The sequence below is a fragment of the Coffea eugenioides genome, chromosome 3 (genome assembly GCF_003713205.1).
Source record: "Coffea eugenioides isolate CCC68of chromosome 3, Ceug_1.0, whole genome shotgun sequence".
In the NCBI taxonomy this organism is placed as follows: Eukaryota; Viridiplantae; Streptophyta; class Magnoliopsida; order Gentianales; family Rubiaceae; genus Coffea; species Coffea eugenioides.
This window is the reverse complement of record NC_040037.1, coordinates 5062884-5082993: the sequence shown is the minus strand read 5'-3', so window position 1 is coordinate 5082993 and position 20110 is coordinate 5062884. Positions and strand designations below refer to the sequence as shown.

Genomic DNA, 20110 nt, shown 5'->3' with positions numbered 1-20110 from the left:
CTAAGAACACTTTTTTTCATGGCAATCATAACATTATAACCTATATTTAGTTCCTATTCCATTTTCTATCCTTAATTTTTATTTTTGATCACTGTCACTATCTTCATTCCATCTAGTTTGATAATGAAATTAGCACTCAATTTGTCATTTGATAATTTCAATTTGCTAATGCCTATCAAAATTGAGAAACAAAAATGGGCGCAAGAAAACTATTTAATAATAATGAAAAATCGTGAAATGGGAATAGATACCAAGATATATAAGTATTGGTGGTTTGGTGTGTATGGTAATTTTATTAGTGGCCACAGTACACATTTGGTTGATAATAATAAATAAATAAGTTTGAAAGGAAAATAAATATAGGAGGAAGAAGCTAGATAGTTAGATGGGAAAGACTGTAGTTTGAATTATTGATTAATAATAGATGAAAGAGATTTAATATTTGATAGAATTTTTCAATGAGTTGACAATTAATGAAGGGTATTGTTGTCTTTTTATCACACTAAAGGAGGTCTCCGTAATTATGTAAATCTCAAGGGAGCAGAGTGAAATTATCGAAAACCTCAGGGAAGGTTCCTAAAATTATCCCTAATGTAAATGTTCATGTAAGAAAGACTAATCCTAAATTTATACCAGGGGGAGGGATGTGTTGAGTGGTACGGAAGGGGTAGTGTAAGTGAGAGGTCCTGGGTTTGAGACCTCCTACTTACACTAAAAAAAAAAAAATTTAAAAAAATCTTAAATTTATATCGTATTCCAAAAAACCGCATAATTTGTGAGCCATTACTTTGGGTAGAAGTAAGAATCAATCAGTTAATTAGTCAATCAAGTTTAAGCATAAGAATAAATAATACATGTGATTTAAAAGAAATTAAATTTGGTTAATTGGTTAAATATTGCTCACCCAATATTTTGGGGTGTGATGTGTTTATGAACACATAAATAAGGAACCAAAATAATTGAAGCATTCCTTTCTCAAAGTAAAATATACACAAACTAGCTCATCAAGTTTACACTTTGTTCAAGATAAAAGATATGCGCCTTGTAGACTGCTGTTCAATTAACATTAAGGTGTTCTATCTTTTCCCCCCTTTTTGGGCCAGCCAAGGGCAAAATCTCACATCATCAATCAACCCTTCTTCTTGATTGATGAGGGATATTATAATCATTTTAATTCGAAATTGATATGACAATAAAGTCAAATATGTGGCAATATCATCAGCCTTTTTTTTTTTTAATCTTATCCATACTCTTATTTTATATTATTTTGCAAGACTCAATAATTCAAGCTTAAAAGACTCTGTTTTAGCAAGGTTATAATAACAGCTATCCCTATCTCACCGGTGGCTAAATTATGCTGGTTAGAGCAGGAATTAATGTGCCGGATCTCTATATCAAGGTGCAAGGCATGTAACTCAAACAAAATCATATGAAAGACCCCATCTGTTGTGACAGTGACTACAACACAGAGGAAAAGAACAAATTAGCACTGTCTCTGATTTGAGGGCAAGCTTTGTCGGTTTATTTGGACTGTCTTAGCCGAATTCAACACGTCTGTTTGACAATTTATAATTTACAAATGTCGGCTGAAAACGTGTTTTTTTTTTTACCATGCAAAATGAATCCGGACGTTCTTCAAAAGTTAAAGTGCTGATATAATGTAGATTTCCCCCGATATAATGTAGCTTTCCCCTAAAGTTACTCAGCCAAATTCCTGCATCAAAACTTCCACGTCAATAATAGTGTGTCTATCATTTCTTTAGTTTCATCCATGCAGACCTATTTTTGCCTCAATGTCAAGCTTTTCCCACCAAAAGGGCCCCAAGTTAATGAAGTCCATCAAACATGAGACGGATCTTCAGCTAACGCATTCCATCACATTTAATTTAAATGTTGATATGGCCATATGAATAGTAGCCCAAAATCCAGTATAAAATGCCATGCAAATCCCATCACAAATTGCATCAAGTATTGCAAACTCGATCATGTCATCTCTTGCATACTTCTGGGCATTCTTGATTGGGGTGGTGCTTCTCACCACTCCCTCTTTGGCTGATTACTCCGGAGCACCCTCGTATGAGCATCACCATCCTCCACCGTTCAAGAAGCCTCCAGAGCCAATCCACTGTCCACCTCCAGTCGTGAAGCCTCCGGTCGAGCCCAAGCCACCAATTCACCACAAACCACCACCGTATGGCCACTACCCACCTCACGAGCCGCCACCTTATGTTCCCCAGCCACCAAAGTTGCCACCAACTCCGCCACCAATTCACAAGGAGCCACCACCTTACGGTCACTACCCACATCACAAGCCACCACCTTATGGTCACTACCCACCAATTCACAAGAAGCCACCAATTCACAAGAAGCCACCACCTTATGGTCACAACCCACCTCACGAGCCGCCACATTATGTTCCCCAGCCACCAAAGCTGCCACCAATACACAAGAAGCCACCACCTTATGGTCACTACCCACCTCACGAGCCGCCACATTATGTTCCCCAGCCACCAAAGTTGCCACCAACTCCGCCACCGATTCACAAGGAGCCACCACCTTACGGTCACTACCCACCTCACAAGCCGCCACACTATGTTCCCCATCCACCAAAGCTGCCACCAATTCACAAGAAGCCACCACCTTATGGTCACTACCCACCTCACAAGCCGCCACCTTATGTTCCCCAGCCACCAAAGCTGCCTCCCATTATCATCAGGCCACCAATTAAGCCACCAACTCTGCCACCAATTCACAAGAAGCCACCACCTTATGGTCACTACCCACCTCACAAGCCACCACCTTATGGTCACTACCCGCCGCCACCTTATGGTCACTACCCACCACCTTATGTTCCCCAGCCACCAAAGTTGCCACCAATTCACAAGAAGCCACCACCTTATGGTCACTACCCGCCACCACCTTACTGAGTTGCCTTTGCAGCTTCATCAACATGTGTAATAAGATTAGTTACTAGAATAAGAGCTGATGTTGGCAATATGCGTTTCATGAGATGTATTTACTTTCCACTTGATCCACCGTTATAATACTAATACATATGTCTATGGCATTACTGAGTTGTTTCTCATTCTATCTATTACTGAAGCTGCCTACGAACAATTTCACATCGAGCATTGATGAGAAATTAATATTGAGTTTATGACGAATTTTGGTGTCACTAATAGTTGAGGGCTTACGGTCTACTGTGAGATGGTCCATGCAGCACGGGTTCATAGAAGAACCTTCAACAATTTTACAGCTGTGATTTTTTGGTTTTCGTGCAAATAGCTATATTATTGGTTCATTCATTATTGTGTAAGTGGGGATAAAGATGGTTTTCAATCTACCATGCATGTGACAAATGTAGGGTCTTGGCTGGCCAAAAAGCGGGTAGGTTTATGCTAGGAAGTTTTTTTCAATTGATAACCCTCGTTAAGATGGTGCCACATGCACCAAATATTGAAGGACATGGATTCCAGCCTGAATACAAATAGCTTTGCGAAAAGGCCCACAATATTATCTATACCAAGGGATATAATTAATCAGATACTCAACGTGATGGCCAACAAAAGGCTGCTTGCAGGTTTAAGTTTGGAAACCTTTAGCCCTTCTACAAGAAGCAATTGTAGTTTTTACTGTTTTTGTGTGTCATTTTCGACCCCTTTGTTGCATTTTACTTATGCTTCTTCTACTTATGTCAATGTCATAAGTTGTACAAAATACCATACAACCTCAAGTTTCCCTTGGACGCCTGTCGCGAGATTTGCATGGACTTATTTTCTTCTCGATCTGATCAGCTTCAAACTCTCCAAATTGTCAACTGATATAAAACTAACAAGCTTGTTTGTACTTTCACCTATGCGCATAACAAACGGAAATCATCAACTTTTTCAACTCATGGGACCAATCAATTCTACCTAAAACTCTTGCTACTCGTCACCTGGGGCAGGGTGGCACCTATCAATTACAAACATTTATAACTAGAATATATGATTGTTTTCTTTCCCGTGTAGTCATGTTACAGTAGTGTCTTGAACGATTAATTGTATCACTTGCTCCATGAACTATGTCGCTAAATTAGATGACCCCCAGCAATGATATTCCCATGCATGACAATTTTACCAAATCAAACATCCAGTTAATGTGTATTATGATTTAGAAGGTATGAATGCCTGCTTTTTGAGCAATCGGTAGTGAAGGCATGCTTAACTTGGAATATTCATTGTAGAAAATGTAGAGTCACAAGTTTGAAGGTTTTTTTTTTCTTTTTTTACTCAGTTGATAGTCAGAGGCTATTGTTAGAACTAACTATATATACCAAAGTAATGGACGTACCTAGGAAGTAATTATATATTCTTTCTAGTAAAATTAAACCAAAATTATTATTGTAACAGACTTGTGAATCATATTACGTTTTTAGAGTACAACTTTTGTGAATAAATAAAGGGTGATAGAACTTAGAGGTGAGGTAGTTTATTTTCGATATCAATAAAGCAGAATGTTTTTAAGACGATGATTTAAATGAAGAAACTTTTAGATATATATTGGATTTTGTTAGCAGAAGTGAGATTAATGACATATTTACAAGTACACAATCTAGTGAGTCTTGACTGGTTGGTTTTTACTAGAATGGTTGCCTGGTGGGAAATCATGTATCTGCCTCGAATGATTATAATCGTCCATCAGAGAGTACGATGATATTTAACTACTTGGAAAGTTTGTGGCATACTTTCTTGTCCCCTTTTCGCCCGACTTTTTCTCCAAAAATAGCATAGTTCTTTCTACCCTTTGAATTTATCTTAATTTGATTTTTAGCGTCATCAGTGTTATCAATTTGTCGATAAAAAATTAATTTCATGCTTTAACCATATGTAACAATATTGTAACATAAATGTATCTTTTTCATACCCATATGAAGTAATATGCCATAGGTGTAATTTTTGTTTCCCTTGCTGCCTAGATAAAATAATCTATTTCATTCAATGAGTTTATATATTTGCAACCATAATTTGAAGTAATAAAATATAAATTCTTACTTCTTAATTAAAGTACAAAGAAAGAACTATAAATTTTATATTGTAGAATATGAATCTTTTATCCCCAAAATTGTCCCCTCACCCTCCCCCCTCTCCCCAAAAAAATACTTGTAACAATCTTCAGAAAAAAAAAAAGTGATGCAAACGAGGAAGTTTTGTTTCGATTCAAGGAATTGGACGGAATTGTTTTTCAAAAACTAGTTTTTCAAATATAATAAAAATTTGTAAAAAGTACTCTAAAAGATAATCTAAAAATTAGTTTAAATCTTTTTAAAATTTTAAAAAATATCTCAAAATATATTCTAAAAACTCTTCTACTCTTAAATATTCCAAAATATTTTTTGAAAATATTCTAAAATATAATTTAAAAACTCTGTTAGAGCAAAATTTTTCAAAAACACCCCTTAAAATAGCTAATTCAAACGGAGCCAACTTGGATATCTACCGGATTTTGTTAGCAGCATAGAGACTGACATATTTACTAGTAGACATTGACACAAAATCTAATACAAAATCTAGTGGAGTCTTGACTAGTTGGTATTTACTGGACTGGTCCCCTGGTGGGAAATCATATAAAGTAGATAGGGACGTATCCTGCAGCAAATGATAACCGAGGCATAATTTTCCATGACAGATGATGATGATATTTACCCACTTTGAAAGTTTGTGGAAAAAGCCAAAAAGGTTGGGAAAAAAGTGATTTGATTTTGCATGGAATCTGGTTTAAACATTCAACACGTATTTTGCCTTTTCACTAAGAGCTGTGTACAAGGGAGGTTTGTTTTGGACTAAAAAGTTAATCTTAGATATTAAAAAAAAATAATCAATAGTGTTCTAAGCAGTTTGGTCACCATCATAAAAATTTCTAAAGCACAACATATAGGAAAGCCCCAACCAATATTAAAAAAAAAAAAAGAAGAAGCTTAAATGTTCTTCCTTTGATTTTACTGTATTCACTGCAAGGTATGTTGTAAATATCATCTAGCAGAATTGCGGCTAATTCCTTAGATGATCGATGAAAAAGGAAAAAAATTCAATCAATTATTGATCTGACAAGAGGATTTTGTAAAACTATGCCAGAGTCAGTACGACAGGGAGAAGTGTGTGTATATATATATTCGTAAAAGATGCTCCAAAAACAAGGCCTGACAACGTTTCTTTTCAAAAAACAAATCTTGTCCCCTGCCGGTGTGATCCAGCGCAGCAGGGGTGATTCTTTTGGAAAAAAAAAAAAACCTGAAGCATTTTTTTTTAAAAAATTTTTCAGAATGCTGCCTCCTGCCGGGCTAAGGTGATTCTTTTAGGGAAAAAAAAAAAGAAAAGTGCACCTGAACCAGGGATCGGCTAATCAAAGCCGAAATAAGGACCAGTAGTTTCACATGCATATGTTCATTGCTCAAAATGTTGTGTTCATTGCTCAAAATGGTTGTGTTCAAAATCATTGCTCAAAAAGTTTCTCTAAAATCACTTGTAATTGGATTCTCTTCTCTTATTCATCTTACTATAGGAGTATGGGATTGTTGATATTCTTCAAGTTTGATGGAGTTTTAAGCATCTTTTGCCTAAACCAAGGACTTGTACAATTGTGCTTCTTTTTTTTGTTTTAAAGTACAATAATGTTATATATTTCAAAATACAACAGTATAACTGATTAGATGAATAATTTTAGTTATGCAACTATATATATATATATAAATACAATTTTATTTGCACTACAATATATATATTTCAAAAATTCAACTCATATAATAATTTTATTTGTTACATGAGTTTTACTTTGGAATATAAATACAATTTTATTTGTACTATAATATATATATTTCAAAAATTCAACTCATATAATAATTTTATTTATTACATGAGTTTTACTTTGGAATATATATTTTATATATATAGTTGCATAACTAAAATTATTCATCTAATTAGTTATATTGTAGTATTTTGAAATATATAACATTATTGTACTTTAAAACAAAAAAATAAAAGGCAAAAAATAGAAAATTTTATATGCTACTACGGGCTCTTTATTGTTATGAGAGTTATTGTGAGTTCTAATTTTCTACCTCTCTTACCTATCTTTTTCTTCAATTAGATAATTCTGCAAATTGATATAGATTAATTGTAAAAGTTAGGGTTCTACGATTGACACTGGGAGAAAAAAAGGGACTTATTAGTAATTGAATATGTCAAACTCAGGCGTGTTATGATTTCACAATTACAACTCTAATTCAATAGGTTAATAATTTTTTAGCATGAATAATAGGTGATACACAAGTACAGATGCTTTGCAAAATTCAAAGGGCAGCACTAATTGGAATTTTGATCCGCATTATAATGCAAAAATGTAGTTTGGTTTAAGGGAATTGAAGAAGCACAACTGCACAAGTCCTTGGTTTGGCCAAAAGATGCTTAAAGATCCTTTTTTTTTGTGTCAAAGCTTAAAGATGCTTAAAGTTCCATCAAGCTAAAAGATGCACAAGTCTTTCGTTCAGGCGCACCATTTAAAAAAAAAAAAAAATCATCCCTAGCAGGCTGGCTCAGCCCGACAGGAGACAACTTTATAAAATTTTAAAAAAAAAAGCTTCAGGTTACTTATTAAAAAAAAAACCTAGAGACAGAGAGAATCACCGAGCCCGACAGGGGATGAGATTTGTATCCAAAAAAAAATGCTGTCATGGCTATTTTTTTTTTCAGAATCTAACATTACCAAAAAAAAAAATTATACCTCTCCCTGTCGTACTGAATCAGCAAGGCAGGCATAATTTTGTAAAACCCCCCCTATCAGACCAATAATTGATCAATTTTTTTTTCATTGATAATCTGAGGAATTAGCCCAGAATTGCTAGTATTTTCCCTAACCAAAAGGGGAAAAAGAGGATAGTAAAACCAGAATGTGGTCCATCATCTGCAGTTAATACCTACGACTAAAACCCATAAAGGTTAAAGCCCTAAAGATGACCAGAGTATAGCAGCCGGAAAAGAGATCTCATTCTCACTCTTTCGCACTTAGGGGCCAAAGTTTATGCTCTTACGTAATGTAAAACATATTGGTTAAGAGTCTGTTTGATAACATAAAAAAGTGTTGAAATTGAACATTTTCAGACATTCAGATGTTTTGAGTGTTTGATAAACGAAAATCCATCTACTGAATTTGTTAAGCAGTGTTGAATTTGTGTGTATTTTTTTCAGTACAAAATCCTAATTGAATGCTTAATTCTGATAAGAATCAATAGAATTACTTCAAGTATCTTATCTTATTTACTAAATCTACCCTTGTTTGTTAATTATATTCAAAATTCTTATCTAATTAAACAATCTGATATTCTCTATCTAACGATTTTCTGTTTCTCTTTTCTTCCTTTTTAATAACTTTCACAGCTTTTCCATACTCCTCATAAAATATATTTCATCTTTTATATTAATTTGATTTAAAAATAAATATTGTTATTTTCATACCACAATTTTAAGCTAATTAAATCATAGGTTCTATTTCTCTTTTGAATGAAAAGATATAAGAGCAAAATTGTTAAATTAAACTTATTAAGCATTTAGTTATAAATATCTATCAAACAATATAAATAGGTTTAGTATTAAAATTCAGACATTCATATATTTCTTTTCAGTGCTTAAAATTCAGCAAAGTAATTGTTTCAGTATTCAGATTTCAGAATTCAGATTCAGTTTTATCAAACGGGACCTAAGTCTTTATTCCTATTTGATAATTCAACTTAATGTTGAAAATTAATTCATTTAAAAATTTTTGAATACAGTATGTTTGATAACTGAAATGTCTAACTACTTTATATATTAAGTACTGCTTATTTGGTATACAAAATTTTAAGTGAAAATTTTTTACAAAATCTTTTGAATAAATCATATATATTACAGCTCTTACACATATAACACTCTCATACACACTCTCGCATAAATTATACAATTGCTCTCGCTAGACTCAACACACACATATATACATGCATGCAGAGATACATACAAATACACACACTTAAGTACTATCTCTTAATTATTTAACTATTTTTTCTCACACAAAACATTCTTTTTTCTCCAAATATGCAAAAAAGGTAATTTTTTAAAATGGTGTAAGTATAATATTTGTGCGATATTTCAATTTAGTGCTATAATTCAGTTAGTTATCAAGAAGATGTAACTTTATCAATTCAGCAATTTAATACATTCAACACTTAATTTTCAGATTTCAGAATTTAAATTTCAAACTTCAGTTTTATCAAATGGGGCCTCAGTCAAATTTAATATTTTCGATCATACAATTATAAGAAAATTGTTAACAGGACCTTTTAAAGGGAGATTCTATATATATATTTTTTGAATATCAAACTTTTAAGTTAAATTCACCGTTGAATGATAAAATAAGTATTTTTGACCCTTTACATTGTAACAATTTCAATCATTTAAATTATAAAATAATATGATCATCGAAAATGCAAATTGAGGGAATATTTACTGAGCCCATAAAACTTTAAGTAAATCTTATATACACTGATAGTGCATACACTATCACCGTTGGATCTATGACATATGTGCAAAAATTAAATTTCAAATTTAAATTTTACATAATTATCATTTATCTAATGCTGATAGTGTATACACTGTCAGCGTATCAAAGATTAATCCTAAAACTTCAATTCAATTATAACATTTAAATCTTTTGAGATTAAGCACAACTGTATAAATTCTATAACAAATTTAAAAGTAAAAACACAGTATTAACTCTTGGAAAATCCAATCCAGATTTCAAAATATAAAATATTCCATTGAAGAAAATTCGGAAACATCTCACGGATCTTAGATGAAGATGGGTCTCAGTCCAGGTAGAGTCGAAGGCTGGAAGTCAGGCTTTTGTACAACACATTTTGTTGAGCATTTTACAAGCCCAACGCGATTTTGCGGCTGATGAGGTGAACTGATGTCGACCTCCAAATTTTGGGCCCAAACGGAAGTCTGGCCACCAATGCAATAGAAAGTCTGCTATTTCCTTTTGGAGGATTGGGCTACACCAAAATCTGTTAAAAGTACTCCTCAACTTCCGACTATTTGCCAGCTGATTCAGCTATGCATACCAGAAACTTACAAATGCATACCATATTCAAGTGCTTACCTCTTCTTTGCTAGGGAATCAACAGTATATTCTTATTAATGTTATGTATCTTTTGAACTAGGGAGGCCAGGAGGGGGGGAAGGGAGAATTGAGCCCAGTATTTTCTTGAGCTTAGAAAAGTTTTTCTGCCATTATTTGATTTCAGAAAAGGACTTCCACCATTCTTCAGCTTCCAGGAATAAGTGTTCATTTATGGAGATAAAGACATTCAATTGCTTCATTTTATCATCTACCGTAAAATCATTAACAAAGACCAGCATTTCAAGCAAACAGTCACATGCTAGTTAACATGATACTGTAAATAGATGAACTTAACAAGAAACCGAAACCAAAGTAGTACAATGGAAAACCATATAAATTTGCATTTTCATTGAGAAGTTGAGAACAGCTCCAAAGATAACCATAACCAAAGCCTCCCGTAAGTTGTTAACAATTATCTAAGTACCAACCACAAGACAAGGCCATCAGGCAGCTACAACAAAGGCAAAATCAAACTAATTTATAAGTTAAATTCAACATGTCAATCAAAAACAGCTAGTTTCTTGTATTCTTCACCAGCAATAGCCAGCTCCATGACCTCTTCAGGGTTCACCACTCCACCGCCCTCCAGAAACATAGTCAACAGATTCTTGGAAAAGCCACTCACTAGCGCCACACCACTCTGATTGGCCAAAACTGGGGTGGACCTTGAATCTCTAAGGTTCCAAAACACAACCTCTGGCACATTCTGGTAGCCATTTTCCCTGAATTTCCTCTGTATGGCTTGATAATCCGTCTCCCAAGGATTCATTGATGCTTCATTAAACTCCATATCACTAAATACAAACACTCTCTTAATCAACTGTTCCTGACTCAGTTTTCCCTCAACTGCAACCTCCAAAATCCTATCAAATACTCCCTGAAAATTTGTGCTCCCACCCCAGTCCATCTCTCTCACAAACTTAGTCTTCTCTAGAAGGGTCTCTCCCTCCACCTTCTGAAGTTGAGGATCGTCACTGAATGTGATCAATTTACCTTTCCATGGTTCTTCACTCAATTCTGATACTAATACTCCTAAGGCCACAGACACCTCCATTGGTATCCCATACATGCTACCAGAAACATCACAAACAGCTATACAATTACTCAATTTCCCCTTCTTAACCATATCATCAACCAATCTTTTCCACTGAAGCTCCGCGACTTCCCCACCAACCCCATCTTCCAAAGCCCCAATAATCTCATGGGGAAGCAATGCACCAGCGGCGATTTTCGCCTTTCCACTCTTCACATCCTCAAGATATCCCTTAAACCTTTCCTCATCATGCTTAAAAAACACCTTCGTGTAGTTCTTCATCGCCACGGAGGCAACCCTTTTGTATGGAAGCGAATTCCATTGGTTTGCGCTCATATACACCTCAGGCAATTCCAATGCCTTATGCAGTGGTACAAGCACTTCTTTCCTCAACCTATCCCTCACCCTATAAGCATAGTGACTCTCCTCAATTCCTTCATACTCCGGAAACTTTTCCTTGGGATACATTCTTCTAGCAATACTTTCACACGTCAGAGTGGCCTTATCATAAGAAGAATCAACAGTCGGACACCATTTAGCAGCCAAGCTAATGTTACCAAGTTTCCCTGCATTCAAATTCTCAAAATCGGCCCTCAAAAGCTCAGCAAAGAAATCAGAGATTGTATCATGCAAGAGCCTATATTTTTCATCAGCATTATACTTCTCCAAACCCTTTTTCGCTTTGATAAACTCCTTTTCCCTCCTCAAAACCCTTGCATTTTCTTGCTCCTCTTTAATCTCCTCCTGAGTCTTACCTTTTTTCTCCTTTTTCTCCTCCTTTTCTTTCTGAGTCCTATTTCGATTACCCCTCCTGAATCTTCCCCCTCTTCTCCCACAATACATCCCCATACTTTCCACATCATTTTCCCTTCTTTTCACCATCATCCTCTCATGTTTCTCAATCTTTCTAATCAAAGGTCCTTCTAGAATCCTATAAAGAATTTCAAAGAAATCCTTAAAGTAACCAAACTCAGCAATGGCCCTCAGATTACAAGCCAAAGTTTTAGGATGAAAGCAATGGAGCCAGTAAGTTGCCATGTAAAATCCTTCCTTATCAGATTTCCCAGTTCCCCTAACACCCCTGAGATTACAAATCAATTTCAAGGTGGTCAACGGGTTATGTGCCCAGGCCAATTGAAGCCGTCCGATCAGATCTTCCGGCTTGGTGTCGGGGACCACATGGAAAAAGAAATCCAAACATGGGTTTCCAGAAGAGAGAAAGGTTGGGGACATATTCTCAGTAAAACCCATAAATGGATGACGATCAATATTTAGGTCTTTGTACTGGGTGTTGATCATGTCGATTAGACCCTGTGGGGTTGGATTCTGGTTTTCAGTAGGGAATTTAAAAGGGTTTTCTGGAGACATAACACTGGCTGAGTTGGCGGTTTCGACGCCGTCCGAGGAGGAGACCGACGATTGTGCATGGCGGAGCTCCGGTGGACCAAGGAGGCGCAAGGCGGCAGGCATGGTTGATTGGGGGCTTTGTTGGATGCGCGATGGGGAGATGAGGAGAATGACCGTTAGCGTAGAGATTTAATATACTAATCGCGAAAGAGTAGCGAGCAAGGAAAATCGGAGAGGTTTTCAATACTCTACACCTAGTGTACAAGAACCGACCATGCCACGTTTCGGATACAATCTTGGAGAATAACTGTAATTGGTTCTTTTTCTAGACCTCGTGTGCGCGGATCTATTCTGCAAAAGCTTCAAACCGACTTAAAGCCTCAGCAATTGACACGTGGTGGCTGACTCGGAAGAGTTTTATCCAGGTGCCTGACAAAACCAAGAAAAGGACAAAATGTAAAAACACTTCAACAACGACTTTTTTTTTTTTTTTTTTTTTTGGCATTTTTACTTAACTTTCAAATTTTCATTTTATATTGTATTTTTGGCAAATAAAATTAGTGGCCAATAACCAAAATAGCTTCACGAGAAAACAAGGTTGCGTTGCATCTCATACTTTTTACTACATCATATACACATAACATGTTTGATCTTTTTTCTAATTAGACAATCCATGTTTGGAGGAGGTTGGTGTAGCCTTGAATTAACTGAGTATACAATCAAGCCATATGCACATTAGCATTGATGGTTCGTACAAGGCATGTGCAGTAACATGGACTGGTGGTATTTGGATTGAACATGGTTAATTTGGATTGAAGTACCAAGCAATATGGGTAACAGATGCTTTTTGTTTTACATCTTTGTAGCATTGGATTGATAAAGCACTTGGATTAGCACCAACGAACTTAGCAGGATGGTGAGAAGTAATGAATCATATATACTACAAAGTTGCAACAAAAATTCAAAACCAAAGCTGAAATGAATTGTTCCTATTGATTCCCAGCAAAAAACTTGATCATCTTTCAGCAAACAAAGTATAATTTCTATTTCTCAGTCATAGATAACAAGTTTCTGGTACTCTCCGCCTGAGATAGCATGTAGCATCACAGCTTCCGGGTTTAAAATCCCACCTTCCTCCAGAAACAGGGTTACGAGATTCTTGGAGAATCCGCTGACAAGAGCCACACCTTCTTGGTCACTAGGCACAGGAGTTGCAACCGAGTTCCTAAGGTTCCAGAAAACAATTTCAGGAACTTTTGGATAACCATTTTCCCTAAACTTCCTCCGTATCACTTGGTGGTCAGTTTCCCAAGGATGTGCTGATGCTTGATCAAACTCCATATCACTGAACACAATAGCCTCTTTATCATCTGGTCCTCCCTCAGTTTCCCTCTTACAGCAACTTCCAAGATTTTGTCAAACACCTTTTGAAAATCAGTGTTACATTCCCAGCCCATTGTTTGTATAAACCCGGTCTTTTGTTGAAGGCTTTCCCCTTGAATCGTCTGGAGTTGAGGTTGTTGACTGAATGTTATCAACTTTCCCTTCCATGTCTCGTCACTTAGTTCAGAAATTAGTAGCCCAAGAGCCACAGAAACATACATTGGGACCCTTCTCATACTCCCTGATACATCACAAATAGCCATACAATTGGTTAATTTCCCCTTCTGGGCTAGATCATCCACCATCCTTTTCCATTGAAGCTCTGCTACTTCTGGCCCTGTTGCATCATCCAACGATTTGATAATCTCGTGAGGAAGCAATGCTCCTGCAGCAATAGTCGTTTTCCCACTCTTTACATCTGCAAGATACCCTTCAAATCGTTCTCTGTCATGCTTGTAGAACAAATCCTTGTAAAGATTCAGCTCAACTGATGCCACCCTCTTATATGGAAGGGTTTTCCATTTCTTCGCGCAAATATAAACCTCCGGCAACTCCAGAGCCTTGTGGAGTGGAACAAGAACTTCCCTTCTTAGCCTATCTCGAACCCTGAAGGCATAATGAGCATCCTTCATGTCTTGGTATTCAACATAATCTTCAACATGGTTCAAAGTCGTGGTCGCGGTCACGGTCGCGGCCCGGAACGTTCCACATCGGTTTCGGCATATCGGTCGCGGTCTCGGTGAGACGCAAATTTTAAAGTATTTAATATTTTAAAAATTATTAATAATATAAAAAAAGTATGCTAAACAAAAATAATAAAAAATAGCAAAAGAAATGGCCAAGTCAATCCGTCACGATGTAACTCGACCGATTTCTTATCTTGACTCGGGATAACTCGGAGTGACTCGGCCGAGTCAATCCGTCGCGGTGACGTCTCGGCCGATTTTTCGGCGAGTCAAGTATCTCGGTATCGTTTCGTCACGGTATTGTATCGGTAAGGGTCGAGACGGTGACGACTCGGCCGAGTCGTCTCGGTCTCGGCCGAGACTTCGAATCATGATCTTCAACAGGGAAAAGCTTCCGTGCAATACTTTCACATATAAGTGTTGCTCTATCGTACGACGAATCAAGAGAAGGACACCATTTTGATGCAAGGCTGATCTTGTGCAGGTTTCCCTCATGATAAAATCCCAAATCTGCTCTCAACAGCTCCCCAACAAAATCAGAGATTTTGTCATACAAGAATTGGTAATCAGAATCGTGGTTATACTTGTCCAAGTTGGCAACGGTTTTCTTCAACCTCTCCATCCGGACTTTTTGCTTATCATCCCTGCCTAGTTTTCCTTTTTAACCATCTGCGGATCCCAACGTTTCATATCTTTTCTCGTCCCAATTTTTCCTCTGGAGTTTGCGAACGTCAGGGCCTTCAAGTATCCTATAAAGAATCTCCAGCATGTCTTTGAAGTACCCAAAATCTGCAATGGCCTTAACGTTGCATGCTAGGGTTCTAGGATGGTTTTCATGCAACCACAAGGCGGCAGTGTAAAAGCCTTCTTTGTCAGACTTGCCAGTGCCTCGAACACCCCTAAGATTGCATATAAGTTTGAGGGTTGTCAAGGGATTATATCTCCAAGACGATTGGAGACGGTCTATGAGTTGTTCTTTGGGTGTATCCGGTACTACGTGAAAGAAAAAGTCTAGACAAGGGTTTCCAGTAGATAAATATGTGGCTGAGTTGTTTTCTGTGAACCCCAGCCAAGGGATTACACGTGGTTTTGGTTCTGGGGTGACCTTGATGGTGGTGGTGGTGGTGGTAGGAGATGAGGAGAGGGTGATGGTGGTGCGGTGAATTTCAGGGGGGCCAAGGAGACCTTGCGAAGCCATTGCTGTTGTTTGAGGGAACCGGAGGAATTAGAGAGAATTGAACTAAGGGTATGTTTGGTTCCCTATAGAATTGGGATTTAGAATTGGAATTGGGGTCCCAATTCCAAATCTTCAGTTTGGACACCGCCAATGCCAGAGAATTAGAATTCAATTCGAATTCTATGGGCCACCAATTCCACAAATTCAATTCTTTGGTAAGACCTAAGAATCACAATTCTAATTCCATAATTTCACCTCCTATTTGGGTTAGTACGCGGATCCTAAGTGGATTAAATCAATAAAACGGATCTCTATATAATCAAAGAAAAAAAATGAAAATTAAAGTCCTCTCTCTCTCTCTCGTCACAGACCAACCATCGCTTCTTTTGCAGCTCCTTCTCCTCCGCATCTTCCTTCTCCGCCTCCTCCCATCCTTCCTCCTTTGCCTCCACCTATACTTCCATCGTTGACACCTCGTCTCTCCTCTTGCTCATCTTCCTCCTCTGCTTCTTCCCACCATTGAACATCTACTCTCATTTACGCATGCTAAGAGCGAAATTATAGGGTTTCTTTCTGTAAATTGGCTCAAATCTAGTGAATCCAATAGCTGTAGCTAAAGATGACCGCCAGAGATGGGTCTATACGCGGATCTAATATGGGTTAAAAATTAAAATCGGGTCAAGCGGAAATATGAAACACGGGCACTCTTTCTCTGTTCCGATCGCTCCTTCTCCACCGTCTTTCCAGCTCCAACCCTAACCCCTCCCACCACCATCTCCCTCTGCCTTCCGTTTCAGTGGATGATAGTCAACAATTTTGTTGGCGTGCACGACTTGAGGTAGGCGAACCTTCAGGAGTCAGAGAGACCGAGATCCGTTCTGCATATGCATCTTTTCGGGTTTACCTAAATTCTTCCCCATTAGCTTATCAAAATTATGCGACTGACTATGAGTTGGCCTTTCGGCCCCATAATCTTATTATCCTCTCTCTGGGCTCTCTCCTTCAGCTCTTCTGCTTTCCCCAAATTTCAGACACATTTAGGGCTTGTGAAAGGTAACTTTATCTTTGAAAATTTTCATTTAATCATTGGTTATGGGCTTTACATAGCTTTTTTTCATTGGACATATTGCAATGGTTTGTTCTGTTTTCATGTCTATTTTTTCTTATGATGAATGCTAATTGACTATCATCCTCTGTTATCTCTGTGTTTAAGAATAGAGATGGTAGTCTTGGAAGAAGGTGTATGTTTGTAGTGTTTTTTAGGTTTTTATTTCAATAATAGTGAGCAGGTACCACTTATGAATGTGATAGCCCGTTTCCCTACTTCTTTTCCTGTTGCAATGCGCTACACATCAATGATATCTGCTCTTTTTTTTGGGTTACAGAGGAGGGATTTAAGGCCCCTTGAGCAGGAATTAATGATATCTGCTCTTACATTAGTAGCTCTTTAAGTCCTAGTGGAGGCGCTTGCTTCCAAATGGGTTTTGACTGAGCTGTAGTTGAATATGAAATCATGTGAAGTCTGTATAGAAGAAATTTTAAAAGCTTAATAGCCAAATACATCAAAAGTTAATTTATTTCAAAAAGATTGTAGTGTTTTCTGTGTCTAATAATATATTGTGGCATTAATTTAAATATTAATCACTTCCCTGGTTGATTTATCATCTCATGTAAAATGTCGAGACGTTTGCTTCATGGTCTTTATTCCTATAAGCATGAGCTATTGTTGATTGGGATTCTTGATATCAATTAGTAATTATATATCCTGAATAATTACTAACTATCCAGTTATTAGTTTGGTACAATAAACTGAGATACTTTGTACGGTGGCAATGTTTATTGATTTAAGTGCGGGTTAATTGTTCCTGAAATGGTTGCTTGTCTTCAATTTTTGCACGCTTTATGTTAAGAGCATGCATCAGTTATTCACAAATATTCGGAATACCCTGAACACCCATCTGCTTATGCACTATAAGCTAGTATACTGGTTTTCTACTAAGTTAGAGAAGCTGAGTGGGCGAATTTTTGGACTGAAAAGCAAAGGAAGATTATTTCCTTTTTCTTTTTGTATTCTGCTCAACAGACTTGTGTCATTTTCACTTGTCTTGGACACCTATAAGAATGTACTGCATGCTACCGATATGTAACTTTGCATTGCCTCGTTGTGGCGGCTGGTGTTCCTGTTTTTAGGACTGCCCATGCGCATTTTGTTTTACCCCTAAGAAGTATCACACATAGATACTTTGTTGTGCCAATCAAGTTACTATTCAAGGCTAGCTCACTGCTGGTCAAGCAGGTGATGAACGTCCAATATGATCTATGATGTAGTGTTTTTCATTTTTTTTGTGAGAATCTGATGTAGTGTTTTTCATGACTGTCTAACATTATATGATTGTAAAGTAGATGTTCTAATTTCAATTTTGCATAACTTTTGAATGGTGAAAAATTTGTCAAGTTTATGGCAAGTTTTGTAAAAATTAGTCAAATTAATTTCACTTTTGTGTATAATAGTAGTTAAACTCGAGCAATGAAGTGTATATGTTATAAATGCCAAAGCTTAAACTTAATTTCGATGTTGGTGTATGATAAAATTAGCGACGAGGTATGTTATAAATGACTTTTACAAATAATCCAACGATTGAATTTATTACAGGGTTGTGGTTTTGCCTGAATGTCTCTGCTGGTTGTTGCTCTTGGGGCTTATCGAGGTTTTGGCTGGTATTTCGCGAAAAAGGAAGTATTTGGCTGTATCAATGTTTGCTTTTTTCAGACGCCAAGAGACTACTAATGGCTAGGACTAGTGTTGCTTCCAGAGGCCAAAAGTTTCGATTGCTAACAAACCATTTCAATGTTAAAGTAGCCAGAAATGAGGGCTACTTTTTCCACTACAGTGTATATAACCTCTATCTCTATGATGGTTGTTTAAGCAAGCAATTTAGCACAATAATTCTGTTCTTGAAATGCAAGTGTCGATTTATATTATCATTGTTGCAATATTTTCTATTTATATTGTCATTGTTGGTTGTAATTTTTCCCTGAATGTCTTAGCTGGTTTCGGGGTTTTGGCTGATATTTAGCCCAAAAAGGAAGTAATTTGCATTTTCATTAAAGCTTGAGTAACAATTAGCTAAATGCAAGAAAAAGTAAATTATTAAAGGTACAAATTGGTTTTTTCCTTTAAATTAAATTTTTAGTAAAAATTGGCTAAATGTAAGAAAAAAAGAAATTATTATATATAAAAAATAAAAAAAGAAAAAATTTATGTAAGCAAATGTTTCATGAAAACAATTCTAATTCCTAATGAATTCTTTTCTCATCCAAACAAAGAATTTGGAATTTCAAATAAATTCCATATCAATTCTATGCATTTTCCAAACGAAAGAATTGCAAGGATTTGGATTTCCAATTCATAGAATTCCAATTCTATAGAATTTCAATTCTAATTCAATTCTAAGTCTATAGAACCAAACGTACCCTAAAGAGAATTGAAGAATCGGGGTTTAAGGTTTATATGCAGGTAGGGTTATCAAAATTATGGTGGTGCAGGGGTGTCTTTACATAGAATTTCATTTTCTTGGAGGTTACACAAGTTATCTAATAAAAGCAACGATATAAAATCCCTTAAAAGATGCACCATTCACCAACGTGCTTGGGAGGGAAAAAATTCATATCTTTCTATACTAAACTCACACCTTGTACACTTACTAAACACTTATGCCCTTAGATTTTACGTTTATTTGATACTTTTGTAGTTTCAAGAAACATATATTCATATAATAAAAAAGAGAAAAAACAAATCAAATTACATTTTAAAAGAAAATATTTCCAAACATTTTACAAGAGATTAAGAATATTTACTAATTTAAAATTTAATTTAGCAATCCAAAATTTTCAAGTATTAATTAGCATGTAAATTGAAATTTTCACATATTTCAATTCCATAAAATTAAAATCGAGCAAGTTCCAAGGTGAAATATGCAATCATATTGACTTCATACTAATATTTACCATTTGGTTACATGTAAATTTTAAACAGAGTTTAATTTAAAAAAAGAGGGAGTAGGTCATAAGGAGAAGAGAAAAAGAATTAAAACAACTTTAGAAAAACATAAATTTTGGAACGACAGAAACAGGAAATGAAATGTCTATATGAGACTTAAATAAAAATTTCTGTGTGAAATTTTTTTTCTACAAAAAGATTAGGTGGTGGTAAGGCTCTGTTTGGATTAGTTGTTTTTTGGAGTGTTTTTGAAATATTTTACTGTAATAATTTATGTGAAAAACTGTTACTGTACA

General features: G+C 36.1%; 3 protein-coding genes and 1 pseudogene across 4 annotated transcripts; 2 read left to right on the top strand and 2 right to left on the bottom strand.

The window, feature by feature from the left end:
- Positions 1-1897: 1897 nt before the first annotated feature.
- Positions 1898-3090, top strand: LOC113764945 (early nodulin-75-like). Of its 2 annotated transcripts, none has more exons than XM_027308990.1 (2): positions 1898-2254; positions 2495-3090. In XM_027308990.1, exons 1-2 carry the CDS (start codon positions 1941-1943, stop codon positions 2925-2927), a joined length of 747 nt encoding a protein of 248 aa, XP_027164791.1. In that variant the 5' UTR covers positions 1898-1940; the 3' UTR covers positions 2928-3090. The 2 variants fall into 2 exon arrangements, with proteins under 2 accessions (XP_027164791.1, XP_027164790.1); XM_027308989.1 differs by having other exon boundaries at positions 1901-2591; positions 2631-3090.
- Positions 3091-10504: 7414 nt separating this feature from the next.
- Positions 10505-12713, bottom strand: LOC113765519. Its single transcript, XM_027309733.1, has one exon. The coding sequence runs from the start codon at positions 12689-12691 to the stop codon at positions 10688-10690; it is 2004 nt and encodes a 667-aa protein (XP_027165534.1). The 5' UTR covers positions 12692-12713; the 3' UTR covers positions 10505-10687.
- Positions 12714-13618: 905 nt separating this feature from the next.
- On the bottom strand, positions 13619-16351 carry LOC113765062 (annotated as a pseudogene).
- Positions 16352-16433: 82 nt separating this feature from the next.
- On the top strand, positions 16434-18773 carry LOC113765061. Its single transcript, XM_027309112.1, has 3 exons — positions 16434-16450; positions 16562-16867; positions 18468-18773. The coding sequence occupies exons 1-3, from the start codon at positions 16434-16436 to the stop codon at positions 18607-18609; spliced, it is 465 nt and encodes a 154-aa protein (XP_027164913.1). The 3' UTR covers positions 18610-18773.
- The last annotated feature ends 1337 nt before the right edge of the window (positions 18774-20110 follow it).